The 25,065-nt window shown below is 43.3% G+C and overlaps 1 protein-coding gene across 1 annotated transcript in view; it reads left to right on the forward strand.

Moving 5' to 3' along the window:
- The window catches only part of PARVB (parvin beta), a 51,741-nt gene that overhangs the window by 15,198 nt on the left and 11,478 nt on the right, over positions 1-25,065 (forward strand). Inside the window, exons 2-7 of the mRNA XM_057385503.1 lie at positions 7,341-7,430; positions 9,682-9,752; positions 17,064-17,166; positions 18,404-18,544; positions 18,927-19,042; positions 23,829-23,887. Coding sequence (XP_057241486.1) covers positions 7,341-7,430; positions 9,682-9,752; positions 17,064-17,166; positions 18,404-18,544; positions 18,927-19,042; positions 23,829-23,887 — 580 coding nt within the window. The remainder of the gene's footprint in view (positions 1-7,340; positions 7,431-9,681; positions 9,753-17,063; positions 17,167-18,403; positions 18,545-18,926; positions 19,043-23,828; positions 23,888-25,065) is intronic.

Genomic DNA, 25,065 nt, shown 5'->3' on the forward strand with positions numbered 1-25,065 from the left:
GTTTTTTTGGTTTGGTTTTTGTTTGGGATTTTTTTTGTTTTGTTTTGTTTGGGTTTTTTTGGTTGGCTTTTTAAATTAATTTTGCCCAGCATTAATTTTTATGTGTCTACTCAGTGAACTTTTTTTTTTCCCCCCTATCTGGCTAGTTTGCACAGTTTCCCCACTCTGACATAATGTGGCTTCTGGAGCCACTAATCCCAACAAAAGGAAGGGGTGAGTGGCAGGTAKGGCTGGATGAAGTTTGAGTGCCTCTTTGCTGACAGATCCCTGWTGGAGACAGCATCATAACTGTGGCTTAGGGCAATAATGAAAGAAATGAGAAACAGCAAGATGATGATTTTCATGTTTGACTTTCAGCTTTAGTTCCATTGCTCTCTGTATGCTTCTGTCAAAGTCTACATCTTGCTTTTATGCCTGGCAAGACCCATTTTGAAGGATTCCCAGTTAAGTGTGAGTAAGTGGGTGTTAGAGCTGTTCCATGAGCTAAGCAGGAGACCAGACCAGCTGGGAGCTGAATGCTGAGGTGAGTTCTGGTCTGATCCCTCGGTAGCTGTGAGGTTTGGGTGGGATTGGTGTGAGTGCTGCAAAGAAAAGCCGAGTGTTAACCAGGATGGCTCTGTGCTGGTGCTGGGGGCTCACCTTGGCTTTGATCCACCTGGCTGTGCCCAGGCCAGCCCTGGCTCTGTCCCCTCTGTCAGAGCCAAAATACACTGGAGGGGGGACCTGCCTGGTCAGTTCTTGCAGCAGTGTAGGGACAGGGGTGGTCAGTCATGCTTTGCTGCCTGCTGTCCATCATGGCAGTGGCTGGGTGAGTACAGGATCCTCCTCTTCCTCTCCTTGGCACCATTTGCAGGGCCCTGCAGGGAGATGGAGCAGAACCAGTGGGCAGCAGCAGCTCTGTTTTCACAGGATGCAGCTTTGTTGTTGAATTAAAGTGGCCACATGGCTGGCCAGAGATCTGTCTGCTCTCTAATTACGTGTTGTTTGCTTTGGTGTTTAGTTGCCATGCTGGTCATGTTGAAAGCCACTTGTGGCCACTGCAGTCTGTTCAGTGCTTTTCCCTCCTGAGGTGCTGCATCTTTGCCTGTTCCCCTTCTGCCTCTTTTCAGGAGGGCTGGTGTGTGTCCAGGGCTTGGCCAGGACAGCTGTGCCTGTGTTAATATTGGCTGTCTCATCGCAGGGATCACCACCAAAAAATGGAAATCCTCTATTCACAGACACTCCCCGAGTAACTCCCTTRAAAGATAAGAACGTTCTTATTTAGGAACATACGAAAGCAGTATTTTACCCTCACAAACAAAACAAACCCTCAGCTTCTCATAAACATTTCCAGCTGGCTCAAGTGTTGAATATGCTGTTGCCATGCTGGATACAGATTTTACTTTTGGCAAGCATAAAGGGGAGATCTTTGTTCTGGCAGTCACAAAATAGACCAGATGTATAAATTTTAACACATCCATTTAAACAAGGGTGGCCTGATCTTTGCAACTAAACCAGAAGTGTTATTACAGCCCTTTCCTAAAAGTTGCCTGTTATCTTTGGTTTTCCTTTTTTTCACTCCTTTCCATTTCCTTATGTACCAGAGTCTGGCCATTGTGAGTGCCTTGTCTGCTGAAACATAGACATGATTTCCTTTATTACCACAGTTCTGCTTTGAATGCAGTCCCTTGATACAGTGCCTTTATGTGGATTTGGTCAAGTCCTTGCCTTTGATCTGCCTGGRACTATTAATTCTCTTTTATAGTTAATGGCTGCTTTGTCTTTCTTTCTCAGTCTCTATGAAAAGATCTCAGAGCCTTTTGTAAATGTGCAGTGGTTTGTAATGCAGTAGCAGACTGAGTTGTGTGTGGTTTGTCTCTAGAARAGAGTGCAGTGTAGCAGCATATTTGGGGGTGGTTTTGAAATCTTTCAGTTTACCAGTTTTTCTTAGAAAATGCAAGATTTAGTAAAACTGCCTTTTGTTAAACATGCCAAGAAGGCTTGCAGCTTTGAAGACAACTTTTCATAAGAGTTTTAGCTGTCAGRTGGAAGTTTTGTGTGTGCATGGCTGCCTGTGTTGCTCTGTGACAGGTAGAGCAGCAAGTTAACAGGTAGGCACTGCAGGRTCTTTCAGGGATTTGTTGCCTTGTGGTCTGACATGTTCCATGGAAAGTGGGGGCTCCATCTGACACCTGATCTTTTATGCAAGGGGTTGCTGCTTAAGCAGGRGGATTTGTCCTGTATCCAGACCTTCTGTGAGATGTGAGTGAATGAGGGTCCTGTCACTGGTCTGAAAGGGCTAAGAATGATTTTGAATGTGGGTTTTCTGTTTTGCACGTGGTGATATGGGCTATAAGGATATGAGCTGCAGGCAGGTGAGTCACTGTCTGAAAAAGTGCATCTGGTCGCAACATTGCCTCTGGTGAGAACAAGGAGACTTGGGATGCAGTAAGAATTTGGGGGCAGGAAGGGAACAGTTTGAATTATCTGCACATTGCGTGTTTGTTGTCTGTGTGCTGCTCCACACAGAGGAGGACACAGTTACCTGAATGGATCATCTGCAGTGGAGCCAAGGCCAGCAGAGCAGTGTGATGGCTTCCACAGTTAGGACTGAATCATGAGGTGCAAGTACATCACGTAAAAGTTGTGGTCAGGCAGTGCTGCTGAGCACGAGTTGAATGCAGAGGAAAGCACAGGAAGCCCGGGATCAGTGTCACAGCAGCTGCTGCTTTCTGTGGGGTGGGAGCCAGCCTTGCACTCAGAAATAACCAGAGCTAAAATTAGGTAGCATTTACCATCTGTTTTAGTAAGATGCAGAGCCTTGTGGTCAGTTTTATAATAAGTCTGTGAATGGCAAAGTCTGAAGTGAGCTGTGCTGTTGTTGATACCTTTTAAAATTACACAGAAATTCCTAAGAGTGAAGGTAGAAAGCCATTTACATCAGCTTTCCCTTTCTTTTAAAAAGGATGAAGCYAGGCAATCTCTTGTTTTTATAGTGCTCCTGCTGACTTCTAAAGCCATCTCCTGGCTTTTGAGAAATCCTTGACAGCTTAGGTGGCACTTCCAACTTTCTGCAGCTAATTGCTTGTGTTGTGTGCAGTTTGCCTGTAATCCATGCCCTGAGACAGCCTGCCTGGCTTACRGATGCAGTGCTCTGCGCCATGTGTGTGTGTGATTTGCTCATTCCATTAATTTGTTTGAAAGGCCAGCACAGCTTCCAAGGTGACTAAATCATGTTGACTGTTGACACTGCCAGGAGATTGTCAAAATATTTGCAGGGCTGCTTGGAACCCTTGCTGCTTTCCTGGGGTAGAGATTGACGTTTTTACATGTAAATTTTAATTTCTAGTTTAGGGGAAAACATAGGATTTTTGTTGAAGGTCCTGGCCACTTGCCCATCCCTTGTTCAATTTGGATTTTGGTAGTGCTGTCTGAAGCAGTGCAGAGGATGGTGCTGCCTGTTAATTGAGGATCTGCTCAGAGAGGTCTCCAGCCAGAAAGGAGGGAGGGTCTACAGGTGTGGGACAAATCAGCCAGTTCTGCCGGATAGCTKTCCAAGGCATCATCTTTCTGTGCCTGGAGTTACACCTGATTTGTTCACAGCTGAGTCATTTAGACCACTGGCAAGTTTCATGTTAAGGCTGTGACCATTTAGTAGTGTCTGTGTGGGGGCTCAGGATGGGCTCCTCATGGGCAGGAGAGCATTCCCTGGGTGCTGGGGCTGCTGGATTCAGTTCTGCTGGCACATCTGAGGGAGGCCTTTGCCCTGATGTGGCACGGTGTGGCACAATGTGCCAGCAAGGGCAAACAACCAGGGTGAAAGGTTCTGGCAGCCTGGTGATGCTGCTTCAGCCCATTCTCAGTATCCTTCCCCTTCCTGCTTTCCCTGCTGCGGGTTTGCTGTGACTGGTCTCTGAAACAGAACSATCAGGCTTTAGAGAAAGGGCTTTTACACCAGTCTCAGGTCGGGAGCAAAAGAACTGTGCCCTCACCACAGGGGAAGGGGTGGAGAAGGAGCCCTGTGACTGGGCAGGTGAGGAGCAGAAATGCCTGATGTGGCACCTGRCATGACTATAACCTGTGCAATCACAGCTCTGCTCTGCCAGCCAAATGCATGGCTCTGGTGTAAACCTCACAGCAAAGCCACTGCTGCCAGGACAAAGTCGAGGAGGCRCTTGCCAACCTGTTAATATCCATCCTCTCTTACAGTACCTTTGGGTTTGTGAAAGCATGGGCTGAAAGCCATTCTTTGTTGTAAATTTGCATTAAAATACCAGGTTCTTTTCAGAAATGTACCTGTTGCTCCATCCTGGCTATTACATTAACTGCCTCTGATAACTCAATTATGGGTTTTCTTCCAGCATTGTGGCTCGGTTTCCTGTTCCTGCTTTTGTGTCTTTGCTCAGCAGCGATAAGTGAATACTGAGGGCAGTGAGCAGGGAAAAAGCCCTCAGCACTTGTTCCAGCGCAGCGTGAAAGGCTTGTGGAGTGCTGCGGGTGTGGGGAATGCCCTGGCAAATCCATGGCAAATCCATGTTCCTCTGTGCTGGCTCTGTGAACCCGTCTGTCCCTTGGGGGAAGTTTGGGAACCCAGCTGGGTGCAGGTGGCTTTCTGGGGATGCAGAGAAAGCACCATCTCTGGTCCCTGCTCTGAGGCAGCCAGCAGTGGSCCAAGGCAGGCACTTGGCTCTCTGCAGGACAGGGAGGGATCCTGGCTGGGACCACAGCCAAGAGCTGTGTCCTCCCTCCTGGCCCCCTGTCCCCAGCAGCTGGGAGCCGATCTGAGTGCCTGCTCCCGTGTCACTGTGCCCAAATTAGGGGGGTCTGGCAGTCTGGAGGTGGCAGCTCCTTCTCCGGTTGCTGCCCCTCCGTCAGCATTYAGACATCCCATGGGCTTGGTCTTTGACCTGTCTGTGCTGCTGGGGCCGGGATGGCTGGACTGCTGTGTAAGAGGCGCAAAAAAGGAGGTAGGAAACACTTCCTTGGCAGCAGGAATCTCTTCTTGAGGGCCTGGTGTGCTGGGCTCTCCCTGGGCAGCAGCTTTGGGAGGCTTTCTGCTGGTAGAGCCTTGTTTTGCTGGCAGAGGTAGGAGAGGATGTTTTGGTCTCCCTGGGTCTGAAGACAGGGATGAAGGTTTTATGTGGTTCTTCATGTCTTGAGGGRTGGGGGCTTATCACACAAATCTGCATTAATATTTTCTTTCACTTTAGTCAATTGCTCAGACACAAGGTATTTTTGTTAGGAAGAGTAGAGATAATTTTTATACTAAAATAAAAGAGTTAAGTGTACCACCTTAATTGAACTTTTGAGAAATACATGGAGCTAAACTAGWTTGAAAGTATCCTGGCTTGAAATGTATGTATCACTTTGTTCATATACATATGCTGTGCCATGTATTCACTGCTCTCCTCTGCATTTGCAGAGGGCTGGGAACCATGATGCCCTGAACTTATGGAACACTTGGCATTCCCAGAATGACAGCAATGCTGTAATTATGAAGAGTGTTATTCTGGAAGTAGGAGCCTTCTTTCTAGATGTAAGTCTGACTTAACTGAAGTTTGGGCATTTATAGACCTAGCAGGGTTTTAAAAATCTAACTTCAGCTTCCACATAAATTTTTTTATGCCTCCTGGCAGCATCACAGTGTAGGAGTTGTTGGGATGAAAAAGCTCTAGCTGGGAGTAATGCAAACAGGGCTGGCTAAGGCATGTTGTTAGAGTTAGTTTCATCTGTTTYATGAGGTCTTCTTGCTCTCTGACTTATTTTGTTTGTGGAGTTTTTCAAGAATATGAGAAGGAATGTAGAAAAGGGTTACTTAAGAATTTCTTCAGTAGCATCTTTAGTGGGGGGTTAAATCTCAGCCTGAGAACATTGTGTTCCGTTTGCAGTTGGGAACCGTGGGGCATAAACCACCAGGTCTCAAAATACATGTCTGGGGTTTGTTGCTTGCATTTCATAATGAGGATCTTAGTGGTGATCAGTATAATGCTGTGAGCCAGAATTAAACAACCTCTTGGGAGTGCAATCAGGAAATGTGAGAGCTTGTTTTAAGCATCTGTTTCAATTTTCTATGAGGGAAGGAGAGGGGGTTGCAGTGTTTCTTCATCCCTGTCCTGTCTGTGGCAGCAGGATCTCTGTGATTTTCACTTCTGTTAGGCAGGAAAACAGCAAGTCCTGGTGCAGGATTTTGGAWCCTTTGTGGACTGCATGCTAATGACAAGCCTGTGGTTTGTTTTTCCAAAGGGACAGGGGTATAATGACTGCTCTTGTAGGGAGAGCTTGCGGGACACTGTAATGATTATTAAAGTGTCCCTCCTTTTCTTTCTTGAGAAAAGTTTGTCTAGCAAACCTTATTTATTTGGCAGTCCTTGCTTTTCCCTGAAAAGAGTGTGGGACTTGGAGCTTGCTGAAAGGATACTGCACTACCACAAATGCTGCCACAAGGCATTTTAGTTCATGCTTACACAAAACTATCACTGAAAAGATGGGGCTGTTATGGTTTCTCTGGCTCTCCTATTTCACATGCATCTAGTTCAGTATCATGCCTTATAATAAATGTTATCTGAGTTTGAGGGGAAATGTGCCTTGGAGAGTGTGAAAGCGCTACAACGGTGCTGGCTTTTCTTACTGTCAAGCTCTGTGAAAACACTGAAGAGCTATTCAGTATTTGTCCTCAAGTTTAGTTCCTTCCATGTAGGGATGTAGGGAAGTGTTTTAACATCCATTTTATTTATGAAGCATGCTTCCCTGGCCTTCCTAAATGAGAGTTGTAAGTTTAAGACAAGAGCCTTAAACACAAAATTTCAGATTTCTGTTCACCAGATCATGGCACATCTCTTTTATCAAGTGCACTGCTGGAATTGAATACATTTTGATCTTTATTTGGTAGGTCTGTTTGGGATTCTCTAAGGATTTAAAAGGCAGTAGCAAGCTGCAGTTCYTCCTGTTCTGCAGCTGGAAAGGGTGGTGATGAATAGTGGTTGTGCTATCAGAAAATTAGGTTTTATTTTAGTAGTGTGATGCCTGCTCTAGGCTGGGCCTGCAGGCAGAGCTCACACCCCTTTCTTCTGCAGAAACAGGCACTCTGAGCGTGTTCTTACCACACAATTGGGTTTCTTGCTAGAAGTTTCCAGCCACTTCTGTGGTAGCTCTGTTTAATAGGAAACTATTAAAGGATGCCACTTTGATTTTATTTTCCACTGTGGCAGCAGTTCTTCATAAGAAAGCCATAAACTGTGGTCTCGTGTTGAGATGAATTTACCAGATGTTGTCTCTTACTATGAATACCATCCCCAACCCCTACACGTACACCAGCTTTGCTTTTATTACACTCTTTCTGTTTTTTTTTTTCTTCTCTCCAGTGAGTGACCTCCAAGAAGAAGGCAAAAATGCCATCAATGCATCAATGAACCCAAGCACTGTGGACATCCATCCAGAAGACACACTATTAGGTAAAGGTTGCGTGTACAGAGCCAAACCAAGAGGTGGTTTGTGGAGGTGGCCACTCAGTGCTGAATGTGGATTGCCCAGCTGGAACTGAGAGATTTGAATGTGACAATTGAAAAACCTTGCATGTTACATTTAGACTAGAAATTAGAAGGGTTAAGTGGAATTTGAAGASCAGTTTATGCACACACAAACAACATTGTTTATGGACTCTCTCCCATGTCCATCCCCATTACCATACTTGGAGTCCCTACAAGAGCAACAGCATAATTTTAATAGCAAAAATATAAAACTTATTATTTGTTTAAAACTTACTAAAATAAACCACTTTAGTCTTTGATGGCTGCTTGTCTCCTAATCTACGGAATTAGTTGAAACTAGTTATAAAACAGTAAATCAAACRTCAGGGCAAATAATAAAACAGTAAATTAAAAACGGAGAAGTGTTAGTTTGGATTTTCTGATTAGGAGATTAGTCAGAAATGCAAAGATCAGGAGTGTCTGCAGTGGTTTCTGGATACCACTAATGCTGTGTATGAATTCAGAAGATGCAGGATTACTYCCGAAGGCCTGTCCTGCAAAGCCATGAACCAGTGAATGTTAGCCCACGTTCTGTGGTGAATCATGTACCGTTATGGGTCAGCCCCTGTTCATGGTTGGTGTTTTGGGTGTATACTGAATGTCATTTCCTTGTGGTGGACTGTCTGACTCACCCTGGGCAGTAATGCAGAAGTAAAGGAATGGGGCGGGGGAGGGAAGCAGCAAAAGAGTTAATGGTTTTKTCATTGATTCATGAAAATGTTTCAAGTATGTTCAGACAACATGTCTTATTTTTTTAATAAAAGCGAAGAACCCTGGAAAATACTGACCCCAAATGTGTGGGTGAAGTCCAAGGTGACCAGTTAGATACTGGTTATTAAATACTATATAGACAGACTTGTGTCCAGGGTGTGTAATGTTTCCCATCTGACAGCAGTGAAGTCTGGCACTGCAATGGGAAGTCACTGCAGGCTGGTCACTGCCACGTTTAAAGGGTTCCACTGAGCAGTGTGACAATGGCCTGACCAATGGTGACACCACAACCCTCCTTTGTTGTCTTGGTAGAAGGAATTTAGAAATCAGTAGGAAAATAGGGTTATTTATCCTGTCTAGACTCAGTTAAAGATAGATCCATGGGGTTCACAAATAATTATTTTAGCTGAACAGATATGGATCCCCCCTCGAAGCTGTGCCACTGTCCCCCATCCTCATGTCCCCGTTGTGTAGTGCCGGAGTTTGCTCTCCACTGAATGGCACAGATCTGACTTAGATCACAGCTCCCACCTTGCTACTCAGGGAGATAAAATTTAGAGTTCAGGGAGACATTTCAGATATTGGACCTGCTCCAGCTGCACCCTAAATACTGGTATCCAAATCTATGGTAGCATATATGCATCCATGTGATACACATGTCCACAGGTGCTGTTCTGAAAATAACTCTGCCAAAGGTTGGTTGGTTGTTGTTCCTGTTGAACTCATGTTGATTTTGCCACCAACACTTCGTCCCTTCTCAAAATTGCTCTTCATGTTTGTGCTTGTCCTTCTGGCCATTAGAAAGCACTTCTCACATCTCCTCATCTCATCAGCAGAAGAAATAGAAGTTCTTACAACTGTGAAATCTATTTTGTGTTCTTCCCCCATGCACAAGTACAGTTGATATAAAGTGGGGTAATTTGATTCCTTACGCATAACCAAAGGTTAAGGAATTCTTGCACTTAGGACCACATGTGTGACCCAAGTTTTGGGGAACCAGAGGGCGGAGGCACGAACTCAGCCCAAATCTCAGCAGCTGCACTGAGTGTAGTGTATTAAGATCACTATTCTTCCAGATGCTGGGACAGATGTTTTCAAAGAGAAATTAAATGCAAACTGAGGAGAAGGAAGAATGTAGTTCACTKCAGTTTTTGGTGTGGTACTATGAATGTGCCCCACATGAGGACRGGGATTTTCCTGAAGCATTCTGCATGCAGCAAGGTCCGAGCAGGGGGAGGTCAATGGCAACAATCCTGGTTTAGGGAAGTGGGGCTGTGTTTTGTTTCTGTGTGTCTCTGAAAATGCCTGACACTTTGCTCATGGGACATCCCCTTGGCCAGAGGATGAGTAGGCACTGCCATGTCTCAATCAGCTCACAAGCTCCTTCATGGGCAGGAGTTGTTGCAGTTTCAGCAATGCACATTTGAAGTGGATCTCACTGAGGTTTCCCATTTTGCTTGAACAGAGGAGAATGAGGAACGCACTATGATTGATCCTAACTCAAAAGAAGACCCCAAATTCAAGGAGCTGATCAAGGTAGGAAATCAATATTTTGTCCTTCAAATTTTAATTAGTGAGCTGGGGTAATTTGCAAGCTGGTTACCCAAGAATGCAGYTTAGGAGTAGCTACTTGTTCCTGTGAGAGCTGAGATGAAAGTCAACAAGGTAAGGCTAAAAGCAACAGTGAGAGAGACAAGGAAAGGCTGAAAGTAAGGGTTTTCATGCTGATCATGGAGTAAAGATCTGTCATCCATTTATATCCTTGTGWTCATCACAGCAAGGATCAGTGCTTGGGTTGAGTTTGTCTGCATCCCAGCACATAAATGTAGGTTCTTTCTGTTTATGAAAGCTGGGAAGGAGCTTTGGAAAGCATTGGTGAGCTTTCAGGAGAAGAAAGAGTAGGACTAAAATGAGTGCAAGGGTATGTTAGGAGACAAGGATGGGACCTCTTGTGTCACAGGAAAGTTGGAACTGAGATTCTTCTTGYCCTACATTCTGCCCTCAGTTCACCTGTGCTGGATCAGGGACCAGTCATTCTGTCTGTTGCTGGAGACACCTGCCCAAGGTGTTGATAAGGTGTGCCCAGATGTGCTGATATTAAATGAGGCTTYCTGACTCGCCAGTGTCCATAGCTCYTGCYTGGTGTGACAGAGGATTTGATCTTGAAAGATTTGTGTTCAGGAGAGCCTTTTCTATGCAGTAAGGTGTTGGGSTTAACACAGTGCAAGCTTGAGCAGGCAGAGAAGGGATGGCGAGCCTGAACAAATGTGATTTCTTTCAAAAAAGTATTTGTGCTGGTGCTATACTTCTCACTTCACTTTTCCTTTATTGCTTTAAAATAATGGTGAAAATAATTTTTGTTAGAAATAACAATACAGCTATATCTGTGTGGATATGTAAATTTTGGRTAGTGTATACCATTTTGTGAGAGGGGTTGAATTGGAGACCTGATGCACCCTGGCTGCACACAGCTGCTTTACAGGAGTAAACTGCTTCAGAARATGCCTCAGCAAACTGCTCACCTAGTACATCTTTAAAACAGGCCCAGGATCTGTTGTTATCACTGCAATAACAACAGGATCACAAAACCACATCAGACCGAGTCTAGCAAGGAGCTGTGCTCAAATTGCTGTTATTCACCAGGATTACATTGTGGTTTTAAATTAAGTGACTGCACATTCTTTCTTTGTTAGTACCCAAATCCATTAATTCTCTCAAAGGTGCAGTGGCCTTGCATCACCCTCTCAGAATGTAATGTGGTTTCTCTGTTAGTKGAACAGTGATACTATCAGCTGCACAAGAATCGTTGCAGTGGAGGAACCAGATGCACTCTGTGATTCAGGAGATTTGATACCAAGACCACAATTGCTTTTAAATTGTGAATTTCCTCCTGAGTTTAATACGAGTTGTTGAGTCTTCCCTAGATGTCATAGTCCAGCTAAGTTAAATATTTTTCAGATTAAAAACCTGAAAACCTTCAAGAGGAATGAAAATGAGGGCCAGAACTGCACTCAAGGGTTTGAATGTATTGCAGTCAGGTTCAGGGTCTTGCACAGGGAGGGAGGTTCCAATGGAGCTGGATTGCCTGGTGATCAGGGAGCAACATGGAACTGGAGATTGTTTCCTTGGGATAATCCTCAAAGGAGAGAGGTGTTTTGTAGAGTGCCTGTGTAATTTAGGTAATTGCTATTAACTTGCATACATCTGAGCAGTTAGAGTTTTGACAGAGRTTCAGCAGTGTTGGTGTGGATTCACACTCTGTTGATGTGAATCTGTAAGACAGGGAGAGGTTTGAATTATGCTGGCAAAATTTATTTTATATTACAGAGTTTGGATAATGCAAAAAAATGAGTAGTCTATTCCTCATTTTCCATTCTTTGGCGATTAATGGCATTTTCCTAAGCCACAGTGCTGGATGAGAATTGCTGTGCCAGCAGGAAAGTGTCTGCCCCACAGAGCCTGAAAGGAAACATCTCCACGGGCTAGTGAGGAGAGGGAGCTTGAATAGACGGAGGTTTTTATAGTTCCAAGTGGTCTCTCTCTCTTTCCCTGCAGAGAGGAATGTGCCAATAGCAGCAGCAGAACCTCATGCCTTTTGAAAGTTGGCAGTGGGACTCGGTTTTGTTGGGGCCAGCCCAGATCCCTTTCAGCTCCAGGGTTAGACATGCCAATGCCATCATTGATGCTGAGTGTTTCTCTTCTGCCAGTCACATGCAGTTGGGTAAATGGATCTCAGTACAAAGAAGCACCAGAGATATCTGCTGCTGACGCTGCTTTAGTKCCTCTTTGTCTCCACCAAATGTTGGTTTAATTTCTGCTAACCTCATGCCAYAGGAATTATATGCATTGTGGATTTGGGCATTTGGAAGTGATTTTGACAGAGCCTTTGTAACTTGAGAGGGACAAAGTGTACAGCCCTTGTGGTAGTACAGACACCAGAAGAAAAACAACAAAAAGCCTCATTCCTCACTCTTAGTAAAGCAAATATACTCCTTGTTGAAGGCTGCTTAGCTGGGGATGTGAAAATATCTGCTTTAAGTCTTCTTGCACAGATGAGAAACATGTTTGAAATTATCCCTGGAAGTGTTGTTTGTTATCACCACAGACAGTTTTCTAAAAATACTCACAGTTTGTCAGTATGAAGTGTTCAGCGTAGTTCYCTTTGTGGCCAGCAGCCTTTTTTAACTCACTGCATTTGCTCTCTGTGYAATCAAAATTTGGTACATGACTGAACAGACCTGAAGCTGAAAATTCATATCAAGGAAAGAGATATGAGTTTACTGGTTTTGTTTGTATGTATGTATGAGTATTTTATTCACAAAATGGTCTGTTTCTAATGTCTGAAATGAGTGAGCTTTTATTCCTTGTCCAATATATGCCAGGTGCCCAACTAATTCATAGTAAGTATTTGAATAGTATAGTTTTGGGCTAGTTTGTGATCAGATATGTCCTGTGATATGTGTCTATTCTATATATTATTGTGAATCTGATTAAAATTCAGTTTTCATTAATATATAAGTTTTCCTAGCTCTTACCCATATCACTAATTGTAAATAGTGTTTGGGGGTTCTTCTAGCTCTCTTTTGAATACTTAAAGAAAATGAGGTTAATCCTTGTTGTTCATGTGTGTTTCTTTATGTGTTGTGTAAAAAGATGGAAGGGTAGAGGTTTCAAGAGCTTCATTGCTGATTGCCATTCTGAACACAGTTAGGGTTAACAGGCTGTAGGAATTGAATCAAAGACTCTGAAAAGACACTTTAACACTTCACAAAAGTTGCAGATTTCCTAGGGRTTTCTGATTTTTCGGTATTTCGATTTTTTTGGTTGGAAATATGTGAAAAAGAGGTTCTGCTAATTGAGTTCAAAATGTTAGAACAACAGTTGGGTCTCATGTGAAAATGCCTTGACMAAAGTCACAGTTCTAAGGTGCTTTTCCTCAGTGTGAAGACATCTGTAAGATTGGCTGATACTACAGCAACTTCTAGCCTTTAAAAGGCTCATCTAAACTTTATACAGATCCAAACATTGCTGSTCTAGACACTGCCTGAAAAGAGTAAACATTCTCATTTGTAGTAAAGTACTCACTGTCCTAGAAGATACCAACTTTTTCCGTGTCTAGTTTTATGGCTTTTTTAGATTTACTGAGGTGAAGAGAAAACCAAAATGAAGCCACTGTCCTTTGACATGTGGTTTCACRTGTGACCACATGAAACCGAGCTTCCTAAATGCTCTGTGATCTGCTTTTGGCAAAGAGAAGCCCTTTTTTGCAGGATGCCAGTGCTTTGTGCTTAGTCAAGAGGCCTGAATATGAATTTGTGCTGCTAATTTCCATACTCAGCCCTGAAGCCAGTTTCATACCTTTGATCTCTGCTTTCTAATTCTTCCAGAAGCTGAGGGGAAGTGGGTCATTCAAGCCAGGGTGTTCTTTCTTTGCTGTTTTTTGGTGGCTGGGCTTCCTGTTTTCCCATTGTGCCAGATGTGTTCATGTATTTTGTGTTGTTTTGCATTTTGTTCACCATTGTGCAGTGGTGACTGCGGGGTCTTTATGCCCTTGAACTCTGAATTTTTACCACTTACAAATGCCTGTGTCTGAGCATTTGGCCTAGTTCAAAAGTGCTTTTTCATGTGTGCAGCTATGCGTGAAATGTCAGGCATGGTTTTGAGGACATCAGAATATGGTATTAAATTTTTAAAATCACACCACCAGCCCCAAATACTATAGAAGGCTATAGAAAAGCAGCTTTCTATCCGCCCAGAATGAAATACTGAGCTGCAGATGTATGAAATGCAGGCACAGGAATGAAGGAATGGAGTTTGAGACCAGACAGATCGAGGTTAAGCATATTTTCATGCATAGGGAAAAGCTCGTCTGCTTCCCACCAAGCACCAGTGTGCTTGTGTAAGGATGTTWAAATTTTTTAGACATTCAGGTTATTGAATATTTCCTGCTTCTGTCTTTTTGTGAAGGGGAAATTACAAAGAACTGGAGAGAGCTGACTTTCCATGAACAGTCAGAAAGTATTTCTGATTTCTGCATGTTTGTTTCAATAAGCAATGTGGTGTTTCCTTTGTAAAAGTTTAAAAACAATTCTATACAGAAAAGTTTTTCCAGACTCCTAAATAAGACACAATCAAGAAATCAGCAAAGCTTGGGGTTTTTTAAATAGTASTACTTGCCAGCTTTAACAGCTGTTAAAAAACCACACTTGGATGTTTTTTTTTCCTTAAATATAAATTGAAAATTCTCTTTTTCTAGTGGAGCTGGAGTTGTAGTCTGAATACTAGAGAAATTAGAATGTTTTTTGGGATATTTTTCTTTGATTCAGGTGCTAAATTAATAAAATACCTATGACTGCACCTGCTTAATTGGTGTCTTCTTTTTTTTTTTGTAGTTTTTTTGCCTAAAGTTTTTCAGTGACAAATTTTTGTGGCAATTTTAATTAGCACATGGTGTAAGTATTTCCCTTTTTTAAGACCCTGTACCTGTGATTCCTGTGTATCGGCATTCTTGGAAATCGGGTGCTAGATCGTACATTAGATGGTACTTGCAGGTTTTTTATTCTTTTATTTTTAATTCCTTGGCATTTTCTAGATTTTGACTTCAGTACTATTCAGCATAGGGAAAACAAAATAAAATACTAATTAATGGTTTAAAATAGTTCAGTGTCTTGAGTCTTCCTTTAACAAAGCTTTTGAGGACTTTCTGAAGTCCAGCCTCTTCTTACAGGGACTGTAATGGGATCTGATTATTAAATGATAGTTTCAACTGAGCTCCAGATAAGTTTTGAAAGTCTGTTCTGTAAATCTCATGGAAGATCTAAACCTTTTAGTATTTTGGTTTCTTCAGTTGTCTTTCTATCAATGTCTGTATATGTCAAGCATATATAATTATGGAATTGGGCAGTCACCTTTGAAAATGTCTTTCTGGATGATGTTTTCTTATCTAGGTCTGACTTTTCTGTATCACTGGTGAAGTTTTTGAGGTTAAAGATGGTATTGTGCTTCTCATTGTCTTCCAGCTGTGGTAATCCTTTGCAGACTCGTCTAATGTCTCTCTCCAGCTGTTTACCACAGATGTCCTTCTATTCCCTGACAAAGGCTGATAAAGACAGGAACAGAGATTGGAGTTTTCTCTCCTAGTGCAGTTCCCCACGTGGGAACAGAGCTCTGCTCAMTGGTTTAGGCTGCATCTTCTTGCATTTCACTTTTGCTGCCTAAAATCTGTGCTGACCTAATCCCATCTGGGATTTTCAAAGGAAATCCAAAGGTTTGGTGCCCTGTGCCAATTGCAGCTGGTATTTTCAAAATCCCAGCTTTAAATGTAGAGGAGCAAGACTGGGAAGGGAGGATCCACAGGCTGCTGAGGAGACATCCTGAGAACTGCTTCATCSTGAGGGTGCAGTGCAGGAAGAGCAATTGTTCTGAGGTTTTCTCTGCAAGGTCCCAGGGGAGCATTGGGGTGATGATACTGCTGGTGTAGAGCACATCCTTGTGTATCTGTGTCTTCAATCACCTCCCCTCTTCCTGTACCTATTTGAGAGAAGACCGTTTGTGTCAAAAGTTGCTGATACTGAATAGTAAATAATTAACCAAAACCCCTTTATTTTCAAAGAAAGGGGTTCTGAGAAGTAATTTTTATTCTTCAGCTTTAATCCCTCTGGACAGTGATTCACATATGTGGGCATTGATGCTGATCCTTGCTTTCCATGGACTGAGCAGTTACCAAATCACACAGCTAAAATTTGCCATTTACATACTGTTCCTATTTTTGGAGCTGACTTTCAGCCCTGCATATTTTCAGCATGCTTTGGAAATACTAAAGATATGGATTAGAGATGCATGAAGCATTAGGATTTCATGTTTGCATTATGAGCTTCTTGGTGCTCACTAAGCTTAACAAAATTAATTTGAGTTTTTTGGGTTGAAGGAACATCAGTAGCCAGGCTAAATAACTTAAATGTTCTCATGACCAACACATTCAAATGCTTGTGTTCCCTAGGATTCCCAAGGTGGGTATTTTCCTCTGCAAGCCTGTCTGTATTTTGGTTATTTGCTTTTGTTTCACAATCTCTTGCATATTAAAACCCCAAAACTTTGTTAGCCATCACAACTGCCAAGAAGAGACAGAAATATGGGGTCTAATCAGAAAGTGAATTTAAGGAATCCACCATTTTATATTATGCAAATTAAAAATTTCAGAATCTTTAAATGAAGCTTATTGTTTTAGGTGGCTCCAGTTAATGGATTTCTCATGTCTATGATTGACAATACTCTTCTTATGGAGCCAATGAAGTAGCAAGAATTAACTTTGTATCTCTTCCCACAGAACTGTGTTATTTTTGCAAAAACAATTAAATTTTCCAAATGATAAATCRGAGGAGAGCATTACTACCAGCTGCAGTCAAGGCTTGTTTTCCTGTAACTGTTTGGAAATTACTTCTTTGGCACCTGGAAAACTTAACTTAGTTCCTTTTCTTTTTAAAGGTCCTCTATTCTCATTCTGGTTTTACAGATAACTGATTTTTGTAGTTAGAGTAGACAGCATATGGGAACTTTTAAAATTGTAAACTGATTATCAGACCCATTTGAGCAAGACATTAATTCTGGACTTTTGTATTCTGCAATAGCTGGGGATAAAATGCTTTGTCCTGTTGTCAAGATCTGAATAAGAGCAACAGGGGACAATGAGATACTTTTGTTCTATTTTTTAAAATTCAGATCTTATCTCTTAGAAATACATAAATATGCTTGCACTTCATCTGTTTTCTATTCCTGATTACTGCCTTGAATGAAAGGAACATGTTTCATTTGGTTTTTGACATTTATCTCCTTTTTCTGTGCCTGCAGGTTCTGATTGACTGGATTAACGATGTGCTGGTGGAGGAGAGAATCATTGTCAAACAACTTGARGAGGACCTTTATGATGGGCAGGTGCTGCAAAAGCTGCTGGGTGAGTCCACACAAGAGAAGGTGACTCTGAAGACTGGAAGGGCACAAAGTTAACCTGTTCCAAAGCTGCAGGCAGCAACAGCTCTGTGCAATATCTCATTATCTCACCATGGAGGTGCTTGGTTTCASTGAGAGCTGCAGCCTCAGCTTCTTATCTGTTCTCCTCTGGCTGCCTGCTGAGAGAGGAGGAAATCCAGATGATTCCTAGGTATCTGTTTCATGGACTAGCTGTAGTCCAGACAGCTGAAATATTGGTTGGAAAAGCGTGAAGAGATTGGTGTTTACAGTGGGGAACCAAGCAGAAGAGTGTGGTCCAAAATTTTGTCAGTAYAGTTTGCTTTTGAAAGCTTTTGGGCTGAGAGCTGTTTTGAGGCCCTGGTAGTACTACTTTYGAGGGGGAAAAAGAGAATGCATGGCAGCAGGCATGACTCAAAATGGGCACTTCTGTGTGAATGATACATGAAGGGATATGCTCGGGTGAGTATTTGGGATTTTGCAGCCACTTCCATCTTTGCAATGTGTGTGTTGATGCARGAAGCACAGTGGAGAAGACTTAGGATCGTGCAGGGATTTATGGGGATGCTTTTGGCAAACAGAGGGACTTGAGCTTCCAGTGCCATGTAAATCCACACAGCTTCTTAGGCAGACTGCTCTCAGCTCACTTTGGACAGGTTTTCAAGAGTGGGCTGGGCTGTGGGGTCACAGTGGGGCAGGAAGACCTGGTGCTGCTGGCTCCCCRCTGCTGCTGAAGGGTGCTACTTGCAGGGTTTTCTGCGTGTTTTCTGCTGAAGGGTGCTGCTTGCAGGGTTTTCTGCCCCTTGACTGTCTGGTGTTTTGAGGAACATTCACAGGCATTTAAAATCGGTTAGCAACGATTAGCTCTGTGTGCAGTGCTTTACATCTGTGCAGATTCCTTGTGTAGTGAAGGTTGTGTGCTGCCAAATGCTTTTCTGCAGTGAAGGAAATTGGGAGGTATAATTAATTGCCGCTAACTTGATGTCTAGCTGGAAGTTGTTACATATTTTGACACCTGATTGATGAGCATGTTCAGCCAGACTTTACCAGTTTTGTCGCATTTTTATTGGAATTGACACACTGATGAAAGTTTTACTTCCAAGGAAAAAAATTCTCTTAGAAATGTTCTAGTGGACTMCAGTTCTACCCAGTGGTCTGTGCTTGTTATTTTCATGCAGCCTAATCTGGTTTTGCCTGTTGTTTTTTATTTTTTCCAAATGCAGAAAAACTGGCTGACCGTAAACTGAATGTGGCAGAGGTGACGCAATCTGAAATTGGTCAGAAACAGAAGTTGCAGACAGTTTTGGAAGCTGTCCATGATTTACTCCGACCCCATGGCTGGACCATCAAGTGGAATGTTGACTGTAAGGACTCTGTAATGTTTTCTGTCTCAGAAAGTGTGATATCACTTAGGAAGTCTGCTAAGAACAGTTTTCTCCAGTTTTCTCCAGTGTTCTCCAGTGCAGTGAACAGCAAGTGGTTGAGTCTGCCTCTCTTTGTTAATCAGAGAGGGAGTGGAAGGGTTTGGGCTTGTAAGTCAGGCTTAAAGGAATGGCTGAATCTAGGCTTTGCTACCTGGCAAAGTTTTACTGTAGGCCTTACTAATTCAGGAAAAAGAGGGAGAAGGACAAAAAAAAAAGAGGCTGTGTTGACCAAAAGCATTTTTCACTGCTTTTTTTCCGCTGAGCTGTTTGTTTAAAATAACTCTTCAGTATTGTTTTGCTTGATTTCCCTTGTTCCCTGCAGCCATCCATGGCAAGAATCTGATTTCCATCCTTCACCTGCTGGTGGCCTTGGCCATGCATTTCCGKGCTCCCATCCGGCTGCCCGAGCACGTGGCGGTGCAGGTGGTGGTTGTGCGGGTGAGTACCGACTCCTGGCAGCAGCAGATGGGGCTCTGCACTGCTGGGCTGTCCCACCATTGCCTCCTGTCTTTGTCATTTGGAAAATGTGTGTCCTGGTTRCTGTGGAGTCACATGCCCAGGGATGCATTTTGGGATTGCAAATGCTTAAATGTGACCCCGAGAGCAGCCCATCTTCAGAGTGTTTGGGACCCCACGTGTTACTGCAACAGCAAGCTGTAAGTGTGCGATGGGATTTTGTGAGAGGGAGCATTGGGCCTGTCGTTTCTGTCACTTTAGTGCATTTTTTTTTTTTTTTTGCCTTGCAGTTTTTTGTAGAGAAGCCACTGAAACACAAACAGCACAGAAAGGAGTTTCGGCACACAGAATCTCCCTAGTCTGGAATGCCTGTTAGCAGTGTTGTTTTTSCCTGATGACTTCACTTGTTGTTTTCTTTGGCGTGTCCTAGAGACTTTCATCATTGCTTTCACAGTTTTGTGTTTTTGTTAGCTTTTCTTAGATATGGAGAAGAGAGATCTGACCTAAGGAACCCTGACTGCTTCCCCCCTGCCCTAGATACTGCTGTAGTTATTTCTTTCTCTGCTTGGTGCTGATTGTTTCCCTCTACCAAGACTCTGCTTTCAAGTGTCTGTACTTTTGCTTTTTCCTTGCCTTCTACCCCAGTGAAGTCTTCGCATGTCTGTRACATGGGGACCCAGTTTTTGTCCCAGCTGCTGACCCCCAGGCAGATGTGTTCCAGCTGTCACTCTGTTCCTGCTGGGCCTGTTGGCTGTGGCACTCAGTGCAAGAGCCATTCACTGTCCCAGCTGCCAGGCTGCAGGCAGTTTCCTTTCAACAGTAAAGAAGATAAAGTGATCTCACACTCTGTTTTGAAAATGTGGATCCCATTACAAGATGCAGGGTGGTTGATTAGATGAGCCTCATTTTGCTTTATAATTAAGTAATGATGTTTTCCAGGCTGTGCCTGGATGCTCTAAAGGTTCAGGGTGTGATGTAAATGAGAAATTGATGAATACTTACTGGTTCACAATAAATGTGTATATTATCTATAGGAGATGATTTTGAGCTGCTTTAGCTCTTTCAGAACTGAAGTTAGGAACAGTGAGAACTTGAGAACAGTGAGTTAGTTATAAAGTAACATGAATGTAAATAGGASACTGTTTTCTTTTTAAATTTCTGTTGTCTGTCTTGGAAAGATAAGGAGGAAGATGTAAGTAGAAGCTGGTCAGCTGTTCTATGATACCCTGATCCTCAAAACCTCCTTCTGCCCAGTACAGTGAAGTGAATTTTGCAACTGCTAAATTAGAAAAAAACATTAGGTAGAGAGGTAAAGCCTCCCTTTCCTCATCCTTTGTTCAGAACCCTTCAGAACCCTTCACCTCTACAGCAGAGGGAAGGCTGTGGAGATTTTCACCTCTTTTGCTGTTGGAGGGATATAGAGGAGACACCATCGGGTTCACCRGAGTCCCTGGATCTTGAGACTAAGATGACAGGGTGACATAAAGACAGACAAGAAACTAAGGAAGAGAGAGAGAGCAACATCTGTGTCTCTAAGGGAGTGCCTGGGGGTGTCACATACAGTGAGAGTTGGGTTAATTCTTGCTCTTGGACCCGGAGCCTGGAGTCTTGGGGATGGTCGTGGCCACTGCTGGCTGTGAGCTCTGGCCCCATGAGCTGGCCCTGTGCAAGAGGAGGCCCCTAACCCACTGCTGGGAAAAGCTTGCAACTCCTCAGCTTTGTTTATTTAAATGGAAAGCAAGGGGCAGTATGAAACAGTTTGTTCTGGAACAAGAACTTGTGCCATATGGTTTGGCAAACTGAGTTTTTGTAGTTCAGCATCCATAATCCGGCCTGAAAATACATACTGATTCTATAACAGATCTCCTTAAATGGACTTTGTTTAGCTTTTGTTATACTAATGACAAACAGAATGGTAATGAGGTTAATGTTGTTCCTAATCCAAGTAAGAAAACTACTATTAAGAAGATTATTGCCATTATTGTTATATATATATATTGCCAACTTATTGTTAAATGACCTCTTGTTACGTATCCACATAATGATTAGGATTCTGTCAAAATAGATCACAGTTAACATCAGGTATTAATTGAGAGGTTTTCATTTAAATGGATATTTTTGTTTGGATATATATTTGAGGGGCTAAATAAACAGTTTGAATGACTTTTGTACAAGTCTTCCAGAACTGACCCTGTCACAAGAAAACTGTGCAAGATGCTGTGGGAGTGTGGTGTAAGAACGCACCCACACTGACATTTTCAAAACTAATTAAGTCTCATTTTCACAGATGACTTCAATTGTTTTTATCAACTTTGTTGAGTTGTCCTCATGCTGTGCAGGTCCCTGAGGTGCTTCTTGCCCAAAAGGACTGCTTACATCATGGAAATAAATTGGTTTAGCAAGTTACTGCTCAGCCAAGTTATGTGCATTTCCACAGCCCATCCCAGAGCAATGCAGAACACCTTGTGGGCTTGTGTCAGTGTTGGGGGCTCTTTCTTCTCTTACTTTCACTGTCCTGATCCATAAAGTGAGATAAAATTCTGACAGCTTTCTGATGAATGGAAAGTATCCAGATCTCCAGTTCTGTGGTGATTCTGCCCTTCCGTTGAATTCTTATCTTCCTTAATCATCTTGAGATGACAGACTGAGAGTTTCTTAAGGTCCTGGGTTTTTTTWAATTAAAAATGCTGATGTCATTCAACATATGACTGTCATTCTAGCCCTCCTCAGTGAGGGCAGGGARGAGAGAAACTCTTGGTTTCAGTATTGCTTCCAGTGAGAACTGAAAATACTGAGATTTTCTAGCTGATTCTTCTGTCTGTGATTTGAAATGTAAGCTTGCATGGTGAAATAATACCTTAATTCAGGAAAACAAAAAAAATTCCCAGAATTAAGTGTGCAAGTTGTCTTTAAGGCTCACTGTGTTGGTTATTTTTACAAGGCTCAGGAATTGTCATCTTTTGTGCTTAGCTTGCTTCTTCCTCATTTTTAAAGTTGCAGCATGCAACACCARCACCTTGGTGCTGCTGGGAGAGCTGGGGTGTTTTTACAGTAATTCCTCTTAGTTTGGTTTGACTCTGAAAGGTCAGAGGCAAGGCAGGATGAAGAATAAATGTGTCTGGTGCCAGTGGTGGAAGGAATCAAAGTTTTATCAAGGAGTGACATTTGCTTTTGGATTGCAAGGTCAAGGGASCTAGGCTTGCTGTGAGAGCAGCATGCTCAGCTGCCTCAGAGGGAGAGAAGTGCTTCCTTTTCCACCAGCTGAGGAGTCAGTGCTGGAATCCATTCCTCTTTCTTACCAGACATGTGGAGGCATTACTCACTAGTCGTCACTTGCTGAGGTTTTGTTCACAGGTTACAGCATCTTCTCCCTGGGCTGCGGGGTGCCTGCAAGGTCCGGAGCCCTCTGTTCATGAAGCAGAAGCATGATGGGATGGAATAAAGACAGCATTATTTTGTGTGCAAGAAAATCCTGCCCTGTCAGCTGCTTCCTCATTTTTCCATCCGTGCTGTCATCCTGGCTTTTTCCCCCAAACCTCCCGGTGCCATTCCCATGGCTCCCTTGGGGGAGCAGGATGAGATGGAAGTGTGATAGTGGAGTGGGGGCTGTGGAGATGTGGCAGCTGGCAGCACCCAGCCCAGGGGGCACGGAGATGGAAAAGCTCCCCCCATGCCTCCAGCCAGGCTCAGTCCCTTCCACCAGCTCTGCTTGCCCTCATTTCTTGACTGAGGGGTGGAAGGGCAGCAGTTCTTCTTGCTGGTTTTTAGACTTCAAATCTCATTTTTTAGATTACWTCTGGGGAAGGATATGCTTCTCTTCTAAACTGTTTTCCTCTAAGTTCTTGCCTGGGCTCCAGCTGGTGAAAACAGCTGAGATGGTAAATGTGTACACAGCTTGTGCTTGGGGTGGGGGGTGGTTTCCCTGCTCACCTGAACTTGAAAGCTTTATGAGCCCTTCCCTAAGTCATTGTGACAGATCTGTTCCTAGATGGCTGCTGAGATTTGAGCTCTTTCTGTCAGCTTTTTGAACATGGAGAAGGGAGGAAAGGAATTCATTCAGGCATAGTTTTGAAAGGAACCCATAGAGCTGTTTAACAAGTTTTTAACTCAGAYAAAGCACTTCCAGCCTCTGAGGTGTTTTGAAACTGGGTCTCAACACATGCTGGTCCTCTGGGTTAGAGACTCTTTATTTGTGCAGAGAATTATGCCACCGAGGGACTACACTGTACCAGGGAGATACAATTCCTTGTGAAATCATGAGCTGGGCTTCTCGTGCTCCCTGCGTTTCCTTGGGGGATGTGTCCATGCCAGTGGCCCCAGTGCCAAGCCTGTTCTAGGAGAGCTGTGCCAGCCCCCTGGAGCCTCAGCCTGGGTGCAGGCATCTGTGTCATTTCAGTCCCAGACCCCTCTGGAGGGTCAGGCTCCACATGGCTGCTTGACACCACGGCACCATCGGCTGCTCTGGGGATGGAAGATGGGCTGACAGTCTCTGAGTTGTGTTCCAGGCGTGCTGTTACCTCTGGTCTGAGGAGGGGGATTGTTAGTGAGGTGGCTGGCTGCAAACAGAGGTGTATAAATGCATTTCCCAAACATCCCTTTGGCTGTCAGCCTGATCAATGCCACTCCTCCTGTGCCAGCTTTTTCACCTCTGTGAAATGTAGTGAGAGTGTTTCACCCARTTCTGTCCTCTGGTGTTCAGAAAGGCATGAATGCTGCTGAGTGAGCCYCTGATGAGCTTCTCCTTTGCTAATTCYATCTTCCTTTCCAGAAACGTGAAGGCCTCCTTCAGACCACTCATGTTTCGGAGGAGCTGACAACCACGACAGAGTAAGCACAAAACGCTTCGGTGCAGGATGTGAGACCATTTCTAAAGATGAGAGAGAAATTTAACCTTGCYCCATCCTTGCCAAATTCACAAAATCCCTTCATGTGGGGCTTTTTTTAACTRTATGATTTGGTCTCTGGGAATATGCTACAAAGGAGAAGTGTCCTCTGGAAATTCTTGTGTCTTAAATACTTTTAACAGAAAGTGACCTCTCTTTGTCTCTGTTTCCCCTGCCTGGTGKATGTAGCTATATATATATACATGTATATCTAAATATCTGCTTTCTGCTTAGTCCTGTTTTCTCTGTCAAATGAAGGGCTAAGTGTAGATATTTTGGGGAAGAATTAGTTTGACAAAAAGCAATTCCTTGGCTTACCTCTCAAAACGGAAGTGATAGTTAAAACTCTTAAAGACAGAAGAGCTCAGCAAAAATAAATTAAGTAAATAAACCTCTTCCCTCCCTAGTTTTTGCACCAGATTACTTTGCTTTATATTTTTTCCAGTCATTTTTATAAGGAGAAGGACATGCATTTTGTCTTCAGCTGAAAGCTGAGATTTTCCTTCACATGGCCTAAAGGCAGCTCTTCTAAGAGGGGCTTACACGAGCCCTCGCTCAGTTTATCAGTGTATTGGCTCCCTGTAGAGTTGGCTCAGCCTCCCATGGCTTTGAAGATAAATGAAGCTCCATGTGGTGCTTAGTGGGGAAGATCTTTCAGATGGAAACACTCAAAAATGAGATCATAATGTCTCTGTGTGGACATTAAAGATCTCACWGTGGTTTTTGTAGGATCAGAGCTCTGGCTCACGTTTGTGGGTCAGAATTCCTTCCCTCTGTCCTATGATCTTGAACAGTGCAGTGAGTTTGTTCACTCTTCCAGATGTGATTTGCAAGATGTAATCTGCAGACTGGGGCTTAGACATTTTTTAGCAAGAAAGATGCTTGCAGATTTGCATGTGTGTTTATAGATGTATTTTATGAATTTATTTGATAATTACACAATATTGAGAACTTTATTGTTCAACGTGTTGCATATCCAGATACAAATACACCTATGGAATGTGCAGTGGTCAGCAGAATCCAGCATTTACTGAATGCTTTCAGATTCCTCTGTTCAAATTAGGGTCTGATTCTCAGCTGATAAACATCTTCATATGTCTGATGATGTCACTGGCTGTGYAT

Source organism: Malurus melanocephalus, unplaced genomic scaffold, assembly GCF_030028575.1.
Source record: "Malurus melanocephalus ecotype Western Australia unplaced genomic scaffold, MMel_1.1 scaffold_16, whole genome shotgun sequence".
NCBI classification, from domain to species: Eukaryota; Metazoa; Chordata; class Aves; order Passeriformes; family Maluridae; genus Malurus; species Malurus melanocephalus.